Below are 17,274 nucleotides of genomic sequence, written 5' to 3'. Positions count from 1 at the left end.
CGGAATAATGAGTTAAGAACTTTCAGTGTTCGAGTCTTACTCATCGTCTTTGAACAGTACAATGTTCTTTAGAAAAGTCTATAACCGCTGTAATGAATACACATAGTTAAAAATGTGTGTGCTTGCAGCGGAGAAAAGAAGCGCATGATTAAGAAACCATTTTATATCGAAATTCTTCAAAGTAATACATTGCAAGAGTTCATAATAAAGTCTTCAAAGGAATGAAGGAAATAGCTTGTTGAATAACGTTTAATAAAATATCTTCCGTTTACGTAAGAAAAAATGTGATGTTAACACAACCAATTTATTTTAAAAGATGTTTCACGTTTAATAATTTAACAGAACTGTAAAATAGAGTATTGTAAACTCCACGTACAACGAAAATGTTTTAAAATAAGAGGAGACGTGGACGTTATAAAGTAATATACTTATCATTCGTATGTTCAACGAACATAGGACAGTCTTTTTTGATAAATTACTTTTATTGTCTATATTTCATTATCTCTCTTATCAACTTATAATTATTGTAAGATAATAAAAAGTATTAATTCTATGTGGCGAGTGAGATAAATTATGGAAACCTTTGTTTATATCAAATTAGGATCTTACAAGTCTTACAGTTTGTATCGATTCGTAATTAGTAAATAGATCCAAAAAATGGAGAATGAGATTGAGGTGTGGCACATGGGTGTTCATTAGTAGCCACACCTTTTTACTTAACGAAAGCTGCTACCACAGTTAGTGTGTCTGAATTTCAGTTAGAAGCACTTTTTGACATGACACAAAGTGTTTAAATACTTGCATTAATTTTTGTTACTTTCGACATTAACGCAGATTTTGTAAGTATTTTCATAATTCTCACAACAGATATAAATTTTCAAACGAGATGCTTATGTTTTCTAAAGAAATCTGCATTATGCTCGTATAATTGATTTGTTTTGTTTAATTAGGAAAAGAATACCTGTTATAACAGTATATCGAATGAATAATAACGACAAGACTATTGATTATTAAAGATGATTGAAATACTTTTCAGCTATTAACTAAAGGAGGAGGAATTAAACAAATGGACGAAACCACGATTTCATCGATATTATCTTCGTCGTTCTCGCCTTGTTCGCCTAACGAAATAGCTAAAGGACATGGGGACAGCGTCGAAGAAGTAGTCGAGGAATGGTTGGAGGACGAAGCGTTGCCAGGATTTCGCGTTTGGCAACTGGCAGGCATAATTATTTCTATTCTGCTTAGCGTATTGATCGGCCTCTGTTGTTGCATCCGATTTCGTGTACCGCGGACTAAACAGGAAATAGAAGCAGATTATATTCGCAAAAGGCTAACGAAGAATTTCAGACGCGAGCTGTCCAAGATTAGTAACATGGAGATGGATGAGATGGATTTAAAGAAAGGTAACGCAGTTTAATACGAAACTACGCGACGACCACTGACTGTAAAGAGGATCAACTTTTAATTTAGCTGTTTAATCAGTTTTAATAAAGTAATTCGATCGTTGTTAGCGTTAAGCAAAATTCAAAGTAACTTTGACATGGAAATCCATCGGCTACAGAAGGATCATCAGAAACTGGCGCGTAAGGGCGTACAACAGGGATTGAGATCAAGATTCAACGCGATGTTTGGCGGGATTCATTTTGCGAGACAAGATCTTCCCAGTGATACGCGTATAATTTAATCAATTTAACAAATATTCTAGTTGTTGTTCTTAAAACGATGGTACAGGAAGTATTGTAATGATTGAGTAACTATTTGGAGATCTTCACAGACATAACATTTATTGAACAAAATAAGTGAATTCTATACAGCGTTAATTGACTAAATATAATCTTTATTGGATGACCGTAATACAGAAATTAACTTTTATCTTACATGCAACGATGATCTATTAGCAAAAGATAAATACATTTGGAGAAAAGCACTTAATGGGTACTAACGTATATATTACCTACCACGTTACGTTTTTTTTCATTTATTTATTTTTATTATTAGCATTTGTTAAAAGTATGTTTACTGTTTCTTAAATAAGCTTTTCAAAATCATACGCGATTCGAACGAAATTAATGTGTAATGCGCAACAAAAGAAGACATCACAGTACAAAAGTTTTGTATTGTTAAGAATGAGTAAACTATGTATGTGGTATATACTAAATAATGGTTTTTAATGATGTTTGTTAATATTACTACAGTTATACATTAAATCATTTCGTAAACGTAAGAAACAAAATCCTTAGATAAACTACGATTCTTATTGTCTCTCTCTCTCTCTCTCTCTCTCTCTCTCTCTCTCGCTCGCTCACTCTTTTTTTCTTTGTTTCTTTTTTTGAGAAAAGTAAAAAAACTTCACCGCGTATTCACATAAAAAATGGTTTAAAATTTAAGAATGTCTTCAAGTAAAATGTAAAGGTGGATAAAAAACATTGATTAGTCGATTAAGCGAAATTGTATATATAATTTAAAACATTAGGCTTACAAATATCGTGTAACTGATTTGATAGGAGGGTATATAGAAGTGGGAAGAAGAAAAGAAAAAAATGATAATCCGTATGAATTTTAACAACATACTTTTAATAAAACTCAAAAGACTAAAAAAAAGTTAAAATAAATACTTGATAAATGTTTCTTGTCGTTTAGAAATATGAATTTCTCGCGGATACTTCTATATATATATACATACATATAAACATTTCTCACAGAGAAATAAAAAATCTTTTAAGACAGATATGACTCGCATATTCACGTATCGCTCGTACAATAATTAGTATTTTACACGCACGCATGTATAGGAATGATTAAATTAATCGTAGTACCTTAACTATAGGTTTAATGCGGTATCCGTTTTGTAAAATGAATCTAAGATAAATTTGATAAAGAAATAACCGATATCGGGTTTACAAAGAATTAAATCTACATATTCTCAACATTATACACAATACCGACTGGCGTACCATTTTTCGATATCACATATAGTAGTTATTCACATGGAATACTTTTAATTATACTTTGATAATACTTTTAGAAGCTCGTATCAATCGACAAATACACGTTAAATTAAAAGTAGGTTGATAGTTTAATAAAGAAATGTATCTAAATCATCAACAATCTCGTTAACTTGAATGTTCGTTGCGAGAATTTCTTCGGAGATGGTTTTAAAAGGAATTAAAAGGAATTAAATTTAGATTGCTGTAATTCGTATTTTTGCATTTTTCTATAATAAGTAATATTGAAAATTATACGAGCAAGAATATTTATTGCCTCGATCTACTTATTAATAACAAACAGTAGGAAAAGAGTTGACGGACTAGAGGGTCCAATATAGAGAAACGTTATTGTACAATATGGACATTATACACGTATAGAAAGGATTCGTAGTCGTTGTACATTACGCAAACCGTTTCCACAGAGAGCATAAGGAATCGCTAATGTGTTATTCGTTACATCTACCTGGTGCATGCGTTCTTTTCCGATAATGATCATATTTAACGGTAGCAAAGAGGTACAGACTGGACTGACTGACATACATGTATGTGTGTGTTAACAATGAGAGGATATCCTCTAACTGATGAAAATCGAGAAGGGAGGAAGATATCTCACTACGAGGTAAGAGAGGTTTTTCGATACAGAACTCGATCAAACAGTTATCTTTTAATCGCGCTACAATGACCACTAGCAACAATTGCGCTACAAGACCACTAGTGCATCAATTGGCGCTGAATGGTCGTTTAAGCGTACCTTCACGATATCTTGTTCCTCCACCAGGAGAATTTCATTTTCGGGCTCAAGTATTGGAAGCCGATGACCGTTTGCGGTATTAGCGACAAGATCGGTAAAAAGTTGCCGCAGCTTCGACTTTTCGGTTCGTCCTCGACTGGTCCTGTCATGGTTTCAGTTACAACGTTATCATGCGCGTGATGCGGCGTAGAATACGGATACGGTGTCGATAGCGGATTACAGGTAATGTGCACCTCCCCCATGCTCCACTTGTTTTTCGTGTCGTTGACGTCGTTCGCTCTGTCTCCTCCGTTGTTCAGATCCGTGTGATATGAAACAGGTATCTTGCTGTCCGTAGAAACGACGGAACAATTCGAAATATTGATTATGCGGGTCTGCGATTTTGGGATATTGAATTTACATTGACTCTGTACAGTGTGGTCTAACGCGGAATTGGATAGGTTCATCGATTTTAATGAAGCTTTTCTGTAGACCTTGGACCGTGTCAGGGGCTTGATCGTTAGCTGCGGTGATGACGCCGATCGTATGGAGCTGGGATTAATACCTTTGTTAGTATCCACGTAATCATTACCATTGGCGATCAACCAGTTATCTTTCACGTCGGGATTGATGATGGATCGAGGTATGGGCGCTATTACTGGACTCTTGGATGTCGTTACGTTTGCGATGTTTCCTTGGGTAGTATAATTTTTTACAGTGCACTCATTAGGTTTTGTTTCATTATTACGTTTTATATATTGAGCAGATACAAGATCATGATTTTGGTAAATTCTATTTCCAACCTTTAATATATGTTTTATAGATTGATTGGGTTTGTCTGCTTCGTTTACGGAATCCGATAAAGGTAATAAAGAGGTTCGCGACTTGATGCCGTCCTCGTTTGCGTGCGCTTCATTTGTTCCTAATTTGTTAGGACCGAATGAAGCGTCCATGAACCCTCAGCTCGGAAATCTTGAGTAAAATGCACAAGTCAGATCGTAATTTTTGAAACGGCAATATTGCACGTCCGTGCGCAGCCAATCGCCGGAACCTTTTAGATAATCGGTTTGTTCCATATCACGTGGACAGCTGGCCGCTATCGATTCTTTATTAGCAAATATGGTGACGACGAATTTCTCCGGTTTGAACGTGTTCAGCACGCGCCGTATTATCTCTTCGTAAGATGCCTCTGGGATGTTACTCTCGAATGAGACGTACGAAAATTCTGGTTCCGGTGTAATATGAATAGTCATGTAGTTTCCCTGGAAAAAAAATGTACCAAAAAATTACGTACGCGCACGAAAGCACGCATTACGCGAGAGGTTTCATCTTCCGTTGAAAAGATACTTACGTTTTTTGATACCCCGTTCATTGAATAGCCGCAAGGTTCGAACAAAAAGTCGTCTATAATCATATTGGGAATCAGTTTGTCGATTCCAGATTTTTGAGTCGCTTCGTCTGCAGAGGAACAAACGTCTCTAGTGAAGAGACTCATTACTTCTGTGTCTAAATGAGTCATCAGGATTTCTAAGGTTTGATCCGGTTCTGAGGGTTCATCTACGGATTTCTCTTTATTCAGAGTATACAAGTACCAACAATCTGAGTCTACAGAACCTAGACTGTAAGCTTCACCAGCTAGAAAAAAAACAGACACTCGAATTCACAATTGTTGACAATTGAAAAGTAATACAATTTGGGAAACGAATAGTTAATTACCGGGAAAGAAGGTATCAAGCAGAGTAACTTCTTCTTCGAACGCTTGATGCGGGGATATCTGTAATTCCGGTTTCTTGTAGTTTTTTCGTGAATAGAATACGTTCTGAAACAGAAACGCAATTACGCGTTTACACGATTTCCTTCTTTTGTTAAAGGAACGAATGACTTTAATTACATTCTATAAACATCGAAGCGAAATAAATATAGTGGAAGCTTATGTTGAAACCCAATTCGAAACAATTTTCGAACAAACGCATTTTCATGTACTACATCATGGGTAGGAGAGATCAATAAACCAAGAGGTAGAGATGTATCCTGTGTACTAGAGGTTTCCTATATATAGACACATCACTTATCCATGCACTAGGTCAAGTTATATAGCCAAGTACTCTCAACTTGAATCGGTTTACAGTAAACGGTTGTAAATCGAAATTTATTCAACTATTATTAATCGCATTAACTCGTGTGATTCCGAATCTACGAGTATTACTGCATTTACAAAATAATAAAAACAAAGTAATTTGTGTCAAATATCATTCATTGTTATTTATAAACTGATGATTGTATAATTACCAACAAAACTGAGTCCAAGTACATTATGCATGCATAAATAATAAAAATATGAAAGAGTCTTTTACCTCTACTTCTTCAAAGCCAGTATGCTCTTTAACAAGTTCCAAAAGAGGTTCCAAGCATTGAAGGGGGGTAGTTGTGCCACATGTCTTTAGAATAAGTCTACGCTTTGATAGGAACATGCTGCTTTCACTGAAAGGTAACATAACATAATGCATTATTTTATTCTGTTACATTTTTATTTGTATGTAACATTATTATTTATGTAATTCAATATTAAGTTGTTTAATTAATTTATTACGATAACAGATCAATGGCAGAGTGTATCAATCCAAAATAAATGAATTTTAAAAGACGTCGATTGAATATAATTAGACTGAGAATATTTATGTAAAATATTTGATATAGCAATGTCAGAAATTAAATCTAGATATGAATTTCTTTTATCCTTAAAAAATAATAATATGCGCTATGCTTTCTCTATGTCTCTCAATATTATATGCAAGTAAAAATTACATCCTTTATAAAGAAGAATTTATAGATAATTGTTTACGTTTGTACAGAGTCCAATAGTGATAATAAGGTGTTTAGATGGAGGAACATGTGAATAAAGTCTATTTCTGGGCCATAAGGCTGAAGTAATGGATTTATATACACATGTAGGTATAATTTTTTTATATATGCATTGAATCCGTAGTCTAATTATAACATGACAAGCACCTATATTCGCATAATTAGTGGATGATTGTCATGCCAAAATTGGACATCATAGTATAACAAAATTGTTTCAAAATGACTAATGAGATTTTATGGGAATAAATTCGAACCCAATGAAAAACAATTTTGCATTGGTCATGATTTACATACTACTCTTATTTGTTATTTAATTAAAATATACACGCCCAACTGTACTGTATAATAATATCTGGCATTTAGCTATGAAATTGAAATGCTCATATTATTATTATGTCCTTCTGTATGACATCATCGTTGATCAATATTTCAGCCATGATGACGACACAATCCACGTGTAGCTTCAAACTTGTATATTTATTATTCATCATTGCCAAAACTCGCATGTTCTTAAAGTCAAGGGTAATATTAAAAATAAGGAAATGAAATAAACGAATGTTTAAGCACGCATGCTACAGCTAATAATGTATAGTAATAAACTGAGGCAAAAATAATCTCGTGTATCATGCTAGAACAATTGGAATTTTTTACTCATTTCGTAAAATAGTTTCAGTACAAATAATAATTCGAAGGTTATCAAAGAATGAAGGTTATTAAAAGACATTTACTTGGCTTCCACTTGGTAAAATTATTTTTAGTTTTAGATGGTATTAGGATCGTTCAGTGCATGCCTTGGTCCACATGTCTTTAGAATAAGTCTACGCTTTGATAGGAACATGCTGCTTTCACTGAAAGGTAACATAACATAATGCATTATTTTATTCTGTTACATTTTTATTTGTATGTAACATTATTATTTATGTAATTCAATATTAAGTTGTTTAATTAATTTATTACGATAACAGATCAATGGCAGAGTGTATCAATCCAAAATAAATGAATTTTAAAAGACGTCGATTGAATATAATTAGACTGAGAATATTTATGTAAAATATTTGATATAGCAATGTCAGAAATTAAATCTAGATATGAATTTCTTTTATCCTTAAAAAATAATAATATGCGCTATGCTTTCTCTATGTCTCTCAATATTATATGCAAGTAAAAATTACATCCTTTATAAAGAAGAATTTATAGATAATTGTTTACGTTTGTACAGAGTCCAATAGTGATAATAAGGTGTTTAGATGGAGGAACATGTGAATAAAGTCTATTTCTGGGCCATAAGGCTGAAGTAATGGATTTATATACACATGTAGGTATAATTTTTTTATATATGCATTGAATCCGTAGTCTAATTATAACATGACAAGCACCTATATTCGCATAATTAGTGGATGATTGTCATGCCAAAATTGGACATCATAGTATAACAAAATTGTTTCAAAATGACTAATGAGATTTTATGGGAATAAATTCGAACCCAATGAAAAACAATTTTGCATTGGTCATGATTTACATACTACTCTTATTTGTTATTTAATTAAAATATACACGCCCAACTGTACTGTATAATAATATCTGGCATTTAGCTATGAAATTGAAATGCTCATATTATTATTATGTCCTTCTGTATGACATCATCGTTGATCAATATTTCAGCCATGATGACGACACAATCCACGTGTAGCTTCAAACTTGTATATTTATTATTCATCATTGCCAAAACTCGCATGTTCTTAAAGTCAAGGGTAATATTAAAAATAAGGAAATGAAATAAACGAATGTTTAAGCACGCATGCTACAGCTAATAATGTATAGTAATAAACTGAGGCAAAAATAATCTCGTGTATCATGCTAGAACAATTGGAATTTTTTACTCATTTCGTAAAATAGTTTCAGTACAAATAATAATTCGAAGGTTATCAAAGAATGAAGGTTATTAAAAGACATTTACTTGGCTTCCACTTGGTAAAATTATTTTTAGTTTTAGATGGTATTAGGATCGTTCAGTGCATGCCTTGGTGAAGTGCTCAATGAAATAAATCAATAATCATAAGACGTACATACTATGGGAAATTGTTACTTCATTTTATATAAGAACTCTTTTTATTTTTAACAGAACCCAATATGGTACATGGAAAAATATTTATGACAATTTTTTATGGGAATATAGGAAATCCAAAATTTGTAAAAGGCTTTTATTCTACGTAGCTTTAAGTTTGTTCACACATCTTTTTTTATTGAAAAATGTTACGTGAAATTTGAAATGTCTTTGAAACTTTTCTCAAAATGATGTTTCTCGAATTGAGTGGAAATATAATAGACTTGTTAATATATTGTTATAATATTCCTTTACTGTTTAGTAATGAACGTTTAAACTATACATTTACAGTAAATAATAATAATGATATTGGACATTAAAAAAAGTTATTGACAAAAGTGTGACAAGTCATACAATCAATTTCATTGTCTACAATGTATGGAGAAAAAGATGGTATTGGGTCAGGAAGCATACTAGAGAAACAAGAAAAATCAAACAGAGGGATAAGGAACAATGGGCAAGGCTTAAGGATGTATTGGCTATACACTTAATCCCAAAAGTTTATGTACCTTAGAAAAACGCATTTCCTATAATTAAAAAGTAATCAGACATCGGAAAAATAATGCTAATAATAAATAGCTACGTGCTAAAAAGTATAGAAGGAAATATCCAATTAAGTATTGACGCTGACGAAAGTTTTTTTTTCCAAGTTTCGAAAAATGCTTGAAATAAAAGTTGTTTTCCTTCTAACTTCGATATTTAACGAGTTACGTATGATTACTTGGCATTTTATTGATGTTGACAAAATCCGACCATCCCAGCGTCGAAACGGCGGACTTTTGGCAAAAAATTTCATTTTTCCTTAATTACTCCTAAACCGTTGAATCTACGAGAAAATTGCATAAGATCTTTCGTGTAGAGGACGACAAGATCTACAATTTCCATATAAAAATTCTTCGCTAGCATCAATATTTAACGAGTTATTAACGAAAAACGAGAAAACAGTTTTTTGTAAATTACTCGTTAACTATTGACGCTAGCGAAAAGTTTTTATACAGAAATTGTAGATCTCGTCGTCCTCTACAAGAAAAATCCAATACAATTTTCTCGTAAGTCCAACGGTTTGGGAGTTATTGGCCAAAAACGAACATTTGGAAGGAATTGAAGGGGGACCCCTTGGAAAATCTCGGAAAAATCGAAAATTTTTGTTGTTGTTTATTATTAGCAATGATCTTCCGACGTCTGATTTCGTTTTAAAAAATGCGTTTCTAAAGTGCATAAACTTTTGGGATTGACTGTATAGCCAATACATCCTTAATGTGCACAACGTACAGTATAGGAAAAATGAGTTTGATGTAAATTATATGAGGCAGAAGAGGATCTATATTACATCTAAGGGTTAATAAAAAAGTTATTGAGCTTCTCAATGAAACAAACAAGTTGAAGAAGAGTCTGTACATGATATTCTATATGCTAGTGCCGTGTATTTCTTCGCGTAGAGAATTTGTGCTTTGTTTGTCTGTCATCGATGGTTTATAGATGGTAGCAGAGTGTGTCAAGATTGATTTAAGCCAAGATATCGATAAAGTATATATCAAACAGCCTTAGGTAAATAATAAGAAAATACTTGAGGATATCTTATGATACAAACTGCAGTATTCTAAAGGCATAAACGACTTCTTTCAATAGCTCAAACAATAGTTTTGGTTTTTAATGCAAAATAAACCATTTATATCAATTTATGAAATGTATAGAAAATTGCGATATGCATGCAGCGTTTGATGTTTCATATATTTTTATACATTGGATTCATTCTTTATATTTTTTACATGTTTAATTTTCTTATAACGGTGAAGATTAAATTGGAGAAACAAAACGTTTAATTTGAAGCAATCTATCACGATAGAAAAGTAGTCTGAATGCAAAAACGGAGAGAAAACTTTCATCTCGTTTGAGATTTTGATTTGGGCAAAAGCTAAATTGTAATTTCCCAAACAATAGGGACAGGTATTGACTGAGCCAAGTGTTACTAACCATACGGAATTATGTAATGGTACATATTCATTCTATTTTCGGTTTGCAAGTAATTTGTTATTTAACTAGCTTTTAGCATGATAATCCAGGCAGCGGGAATTTTATAATTTCTTCAAAATGTTTTGAACGTACATGTACTAGATCTTACTTATATTTACTTTATATTTCAAGATTTAATATTATTCAGTTACTTATTTTTAAAAATACTTATACAAATACCTAGACAAATAATCAGAAGGACATAAGTATCGACTGTATGCTAGAAGCAATTAGTCCTAACAATAACAGGACAATCGACGACTAATACGTTCTAAGAACATACATTACGATAACGAAGAATTACAAAGTAAATCATACATATATAATCTTTGCGTACATTCCAGTCAGCTAATAACTTAATCTCACGTGTGCAACAAGATAATACTCTAAACTTACGATAACGAAGAATTACAAAGTAAAACATACATATATAATCTTTGCGTACATTCCAATCAGCAAATAACTTAATCTCACGTGTGCAACGAGATAATACTCTAAACTTATCGTCTTTACAATTCATGAATAAATTAAACTTACAATAGTATTGTGAGAGTCTATTAAAGATTTTCATCTTATCTCATATTAAGTACTGTTATCTCGTTAAGTACACATTGAATGAATATGTACAATGAATGATAACAGAGAATGGTTTTGTGAATAACGTGTGTGTTTATGAAATTCTATGCATAGTCAAGTCACTTGAGAAAATATACAATCGATGATGAAGCGTACAAAAAGAAAAATAAAGGGCACACTGGACGGTGTAGAAAGAATTTTTAGTATATATTATAGCACATATTTTCATATTAGTTCATTTTATATTAGATTTATTATTTTTGTAGAAGAACGTGAACAAGTATGTCTAATTTTCTAATATAATTGAAGTACGAAAGTCACATGTCTGTAAGAAGTATACTGATTATAAAATGAGTTAAAGTAAAGATCATGCGTTCCAAGACATTACTATCTCGAGCCAGTTGACTGAACGGAAGTATCTGAAAGCCCGTATCTATATTGCATTGCTTGCGAGATATATTTTACGATAAACTTCACCATCATTTTGCTTCCCTTTATTCTCTTGCATTTTATTTATCTTACAGCTTTGTTGCTATTCGATATATTCAATAACGATTTAATACAGCTATTAGTATAAATATTAACAATAGTCGATTATTTAACTACATACAGGATAAATCAGTAAGAAGTTGTAAGAGTAAATAGCACGTAGGCAACGAAGGCGCAAGATGATGGAAACCAGATGTTTATACGTTAGGACTCGAATGTTCAGAGAAAGGCCAGATAACAATGCAGAGGGTCCGGTCTGTTAGGAAAAGCGTTGCCTAGAACGCATTGGGAAAAAGGACCAAAGGATAATTGAGGAGGCACTTTTTAGTCGACCGTCGACCGAATCATATCGTACTCCTTTTTCTGGTTTTCGCAGTTTTCAACAAATAAAGTACTGACCTTACAAAGTACTGTTGAATGCCGAACAGACTTATCATTATTGATATAGTTAACTCAGCGACAAATACCATAAATCTGTCTAAATAAAAACATTTTTGCTCATTTTAACCTCTGTCCTTGCTTATTCATCCTATCCCTAGTATTCCTATTTCTACCCTGTTTTAACCATTGGACCTCGACACAAGTTATAAGAATGAACAAAATTGTACAAAGAAGTAGATTTCCGGAGTACGTATTTGCGTGCCCAGTGTAGCGTACTCACTCATTATTTAGTTCTAATTTAGAGCAAAATGTGCAATTAAATATATCGTAATGTGTGCAATGACGTGAATGTAACATTAAATAAGTTGTTACCTGAGAACATAAGCATCCACATGTTCAGTGCGACAAATACTGATGATCTCGCAACGAACGATTTTTAGTAAGGATTGCCATTTCCATCTGTAGCAAAAAATTATTCAAAGTTTATGTAAAATTTTTGTAAAGTCTATGGAGGTATGCAGGATATGTTTGTAAGATTTTTAATTCTACAAAGTGCAAATAAATTTTATATGATTTCTCTTAATATCCTACCGAATTATTTACCCTCAAGCTGAATATTGTGTCACGTGTATATTTAGTTTAATGATTATTAATTTTTATTTCAATTAAAAATGTTATAAATAAAATTCGTGTAATGTAATTACTATAGATATATATATTGATACATAAGTTGCACGCAATGTGCATACGATTATGATTAAGCGTATGAACGTATAAAAAAGCATGCTATCGTACGTTATCGTACTAATGTGAATCTAAAAATATGAAAAACATGATCTTATAAGGAAACCGAGCTTTGCAAGTTAGTGAAATTAATAAAAAAAAATGCAGATAAATGAGCCAACGAACGCGTTTTGACATATCTTGATAGCACGTCTTCAATGAATTAATGTTAAGGAAAATATCAAGAAGAGGAAATTATATCTCTGATATACAATTTACTTGAAATGTTCATTAAATTGCGTACTTTATGCATTTCTAAGAAAATTGTATATAAAAGTGTATATAAGTATACGTATAAGTAGCGTGTGTACAAGTAGCATCAAAAGTTAATGCATATCATAATACTTGAGAGAAATAAAAGACATTCAAAGTTCTTTTTAATTGTTAGAACAATATTTTACAAGATTATCCACGTTCGAAGTCTACTGTTCATGAATCACACTTCTTTTTCTTAATATCACCAATTATATTCAAATTACCGCTACATTTTGTACGATAGACATACAGTTGATAAATACTATAAGAACCACGTGTTCAGCACGTGTAGAGAGACGATAAAGTAGTTTCTCCTATCTCTCAATTTTTATCTTTTTTATATTTTGTTCTCATATCATTCGCCTGGAAACAATTATAATGCAAAATCGTTTACAATTACATATTCACACATAGAATCTCTCACATGATTATTAAAATTTATATATTAACACAAAGACTGGATTCTATATATAATTTATCCATTATGGGAATTATAGACGGAGAGTCAGTATTACAATTTAGAGGCTGTTAACTTTAGCTACTGTGTCTTTTCAAATCGTTAGATTGGTACATATGAAATATCATAAAAAACGACAGATGTGAACTGAAAAATTAATAATTCATTAATACAGAGACTGAATCGTAGCTAGTGAATTCTATATTTAATCTGATCGAAACTTATTAAACAAAAATGAAACAGTATTCGACTTTGCTTTTCTCTATTAGCAATTGGACATTGAAATGGCACTATATTACGTACTTTTCACCTAATTTACTTATTTCACTTAACCATTCCCTTCATTACATTTCGCAACAATTATATTCCAAATTTTACTGTACGAAATCAATTATCATATTAATCAATAATGTTACAACACCTAATGAAATTGTAATTCGTTCATTATAAATCGTGTTGACATATGCTTTCAATTTAACTCATAATAATGAATAATAAAACAGAATACGATAAGAGAAATACATCATTTTCGCAAAACGCAACACGTTTGCTTTCTTTAATTATAAAAATTTCTAGTTAGTTCTAGAACCTAGTATTCTTAGTACACACAACACACGAGATAAATATATAACAAAGTCTCTGGTATTTGACAAAGTACATGTGAAACCACTAAAGCGTGTCGAATATTGACGTGGATATTAATAAACACGGCAATCGTTCGAAAGTAATTTTTGGTAATAGGAAAAAATCAAAAGGATCATAAAAATTGTTTGTATATAAAGAATTTATTAACGATTTAAAATATGAAATCTATTATATAATATCTTAAAATATACTTGAACTTAAACTGCTTTTGGTACTGTGATGCATAGACATGTTTATTGTGTACGTGAAATAATTTAATATATGTGTCTATGCATAGTACTTTCAGCAATTTGAATAAATGTAGAAAGATAACAATTAGGTTTATTTAGGAAAGTGTATTATTTCCATTTTATTTTATTCTTCAAGAATACTACATTAAATATGTGCATATTTTTTCTTCAACCATAAAGTCGTTCTTCAGAAGAAATATTTTTTTTATATGCAGTAACAACTGATCATTTTGAAACATTCACTGGATCAATGTGGTAACAATTTTCATTTACATATTCATAATTTCATGGAAAATTCCATCTCAGAAAAATAATAATGTGAAGGTTCTTCACGAACGACGAAAATTCCGTGCATAGTTTGTCAAAACAAGTTCTATCGTCTTTTAAATTATGAATACACGAAAAGTAGTTATGAATATACATTAATTTAAGCATGTATAATGACGAATAACTGAATACAACTTTTGTAACTTTATATAATAGCAATTTTTAATAAAGAGATAACGATTATCCACGCACTTACGCATGTACGTACGCACTGTGAAAGATTTGTTAATGATGTAATACTATTTGGTCGCACGAACGTGTTAAAATACTTTTTAAAAGTTTTCATATCATCCTTTGTGTGTTAACTAACAGACAAATACAATTGTATAAAAAATGAGATAACAAAATTCGTTATTCCTTATTATCAATTACTGGGAAACAATACTAACGTAAAAATATTTGGGAGTTGCTTCTCGAAAGTACTATCTAGATAAATCGATGACACATAAAAACATTTGAGACTACAAATATTATCATACATAATTGAATAAAATATGGCAAATCGAAGACAATTTTTTGAGCATCGTCCATTCTTCATGACCCAGGTTTAATTTACATACATTAGAAACTAAATTTACGTTATAAATATTGTAATATTTCTCTAATGTCATGGAGTAATTAACTTAATATATTAAACATGTAAAAAACATTACTAATTAAGAAACATTAAGAAAGACATTATTCATAACACTTTACTTTAATGTTCATAAAAGTTCCCATACTAACGTAATGCAAAAATAATTTTTTTCGTGATTCATTTTAATAAAAATAAAATAAAACGGCCTTTTCAGAAATAGCTAGGAACAGAACAATTAATTACTTGCCGTTACGTACACGATTGGTGTAATAATAAAGATTTCCAACTTTTTTCACGTGTGATTCGAGAGTTAATAGATTCTTAGAAAAAGAGGAAGGATCACGTCGTACTTTAACATCTATTTATATTGAATTTAAAATAACAGAGGAGATAAGACGATATATAGGTATAATATACTTATGTATATCATTCTAGTCACGTCGTAGCTCGCTTTCAGCGGTCGGTATGTACATATTACTGGAACAAGAAGGTGGGCGCATCGATCTTCGCCAAAAAAACGCAAGGTATACACGCCGCTACGCAATCCCAATGTTATTCAAAAAATCATTTGAAATTATTGCTTCTTTTTCAAACATGGATTCCGATGAAGCGATGCGAGTAAATTAACGATCATTGTTTGATGATCGAATCAAGTTCTTTACTATTTATTTTGAAAACACACGTGAAAGAAATATAATTTAATTCTCGACAAAGGGTTAGGTTAAGTGTTAACGATTATCATCTTAGAACAGCACTGCTTAAAGCCAAACTGTTACTTATATCGCACAGTTACCGGCGATGCGATACGGTCATGGTTGCCGGGCCGGTTTTATTTTATCTTATCGTTTATTTCAATTAAACAATGTGTCAACGATCGATTTTTAATGTTTACGATGTATCGGGTTGCGTTACGCTTTGGTAAACGAACTCAGAGTTAAATTCGATTGAAAATCGGCATATTTCTTGATAAATTGATTAGTAAAGGTTGGGTGTTAAATGGATCGAGATGAGTCGCAATGAATTTTACATAAATTTTCGCGAGAAGCCTCGTTATATTGAGACGTGATTAGGAAATACAGTTGATGAAAGCCAGGAGGGATATAGCATGTTTCGACTTACTGAGGAATCTGCCTGAGATCGCCCTGCTTTCTGTTTATGCTGCTGCTGCTCGTGAACCAAATCTCGAGGAGTTTTTCTACACCTTCGAAAAACTGCACGCTGTCGGTGCCGTCGTCCTTCGTGGATGCCATCCTCCGCAGGGTAGCACCAAAATTTTATTCACAACGATACGGTATACGGTGATAAAACAAAAATTTCTGTCTCTAGTTTGTGTTTCGCTCCAAATGTACTGAGAAAACCGCTCCTCTCACCGAACTTTGCTTTACTACTGAGACTGAGAACAAGTGATCGAGCAATCATACTGGCGGTGGTCCCTATCTCTCTTCCTCTCTTTCTTCTGCGCAATACGATGTACTCCATCTTTTTCTCACCAGTTACCGTGACGTCGTTTTTTAACAACCATCTCTATCTTCGATGTGTTCATATCCAATCGCAAAACTACTTCTTGCACTTGCGCAGGTTGCACAATAGAGTTTAAAATCTGCTATGCTTTTATTACTCTTATGCATCTTCGATCGAACTTTTTTTCATTTTCTTGTATAAAAATTAGACGTTTTACGTATTAGTAAACAGTGGATGTTTATACGAATTCATATTTTTAAGTATAAAATTGAACGAAAATTTCTTTAGCCATATTTTATCTATTTTATAGAATCTTGAATTTTCAAATTTCCTATAAAAATTTGCAATCTAGTCATTATAAATAGAAATATTTTAATAAAAGTAAACACGATGA

The 17,274-nt window shown here is 31.9% G+C and overlaps 3 protein-coding genes across 6 annotated transcripts; 1 reads left to right on the top strand and 2 right to left on the bottom strand.

Moving 5' to 3' along the window:
- The first annotated feature begins 32 nt into the window (after positions 1-32).
- Positions 33-1,935, top strand: LOC108622388 (transmembrane inner ear expressed protein). Of its 2 annotated transcripts, XM_018020247.2 has the most exons (3): positions 33-839; positions 1,037-1,406; positions 1,515-1,935. In XM_018020247.2, exons 2-3 carry the CDS (start codon positions 1,067-1,069, stop codon positions 1,685-1,687), a joined length of 513 nt encoding a protein of 170 aa, XP_017875736.1. In that variant the 5' UTR covers positions 33-839; positions 1,037-1,066; the 3' UTR covers positions 1,688-1,935. The 2 variants fall into 2 exon arrangements, with proteins under 2 accessions (XP_017875736.1, XP_017875735.1); XM_018020246.2 differs by having other exon boundaries at positions 33-1,406.
- Positions 1,936-2,558: 623 nt separating this feature from the next.
- Positions 2,559-4,697, bottom strand: LOC108622386 (uncharacterized). The gene has a single exon (XM_018020243.2). The coding sequence runs from the start codon at positions 4,671-4,673 to the stop codon at positions 3,744-3,746; it is 930 nt and encodes a 309-aa protein (XP_017875732.1). The 5' UTR covers positions 4,674-4,697; the 3' UTR covers positions 2,559-3,743.
- On the bottom strand, positions 4,666-17,021 carry SamDC (S-adenosylmethionine decarboxylase). Of its 3 annotated transcripts, XM_018020242.2 has the most exons (6): positions 16,539-17,021; positions 12,518-12,604; positions 6,075-6,201; positions 5,437-5,539; positions 5,072-5,355; positions 4,666-4,982 (listed from the first exon to the last, which is right to left on the bottom strand). In XM_018020242.2, exons 1-6 carry the CDS (start codon positions 16,667-16,669, stop codon positions 4,680-4,682), a joined length of 1,035 nt encoding a protein of 344 aa, XP_017875731.1. In that variant the 5' UTR covers positions 16,670-17,021; the 3' UTR covers positions 4,666-4,679. The 3 variants fall into 3 exon arrangements, with proteins under 3 accessions (XP_017875731.1, XP_026667252.1, XP_026667253.1); XM_026811451.1 differs by lacking the exon at positions 12,518-12,604 and having other exon boundaries at positions 16,539-17,019; XM_026811452.1 differs by lacking the exons at positions 12,518-12,604; positions 16,539-17,021 and adding an exon at positions 12,164-12,438.
- Positions 17,022-17,274: the final 253 nt, after the last annotated feature.

The sequence above is a fragment of the Ceratina calcarata genome, unplaced genomic scaffold (assembly GCF_001652005.2).
Source record: "Ceratina calcarata isolate Rehan_Ccalc_2016 unplaced genomic scaffold, ASM165200v1 scaffold219.2, whole genome shotgun sequence".
NCBI classification, from domain to species: domain Eukaryota; kingdom Metazoa; phylum Arthropoda; class Insecta; order Hymenoptera; family Apidae; genus Ceratina; species Ceratina calcarata.
This window is presented reverse-complemented; position numbering and strand designations above follow the sequence as displayed.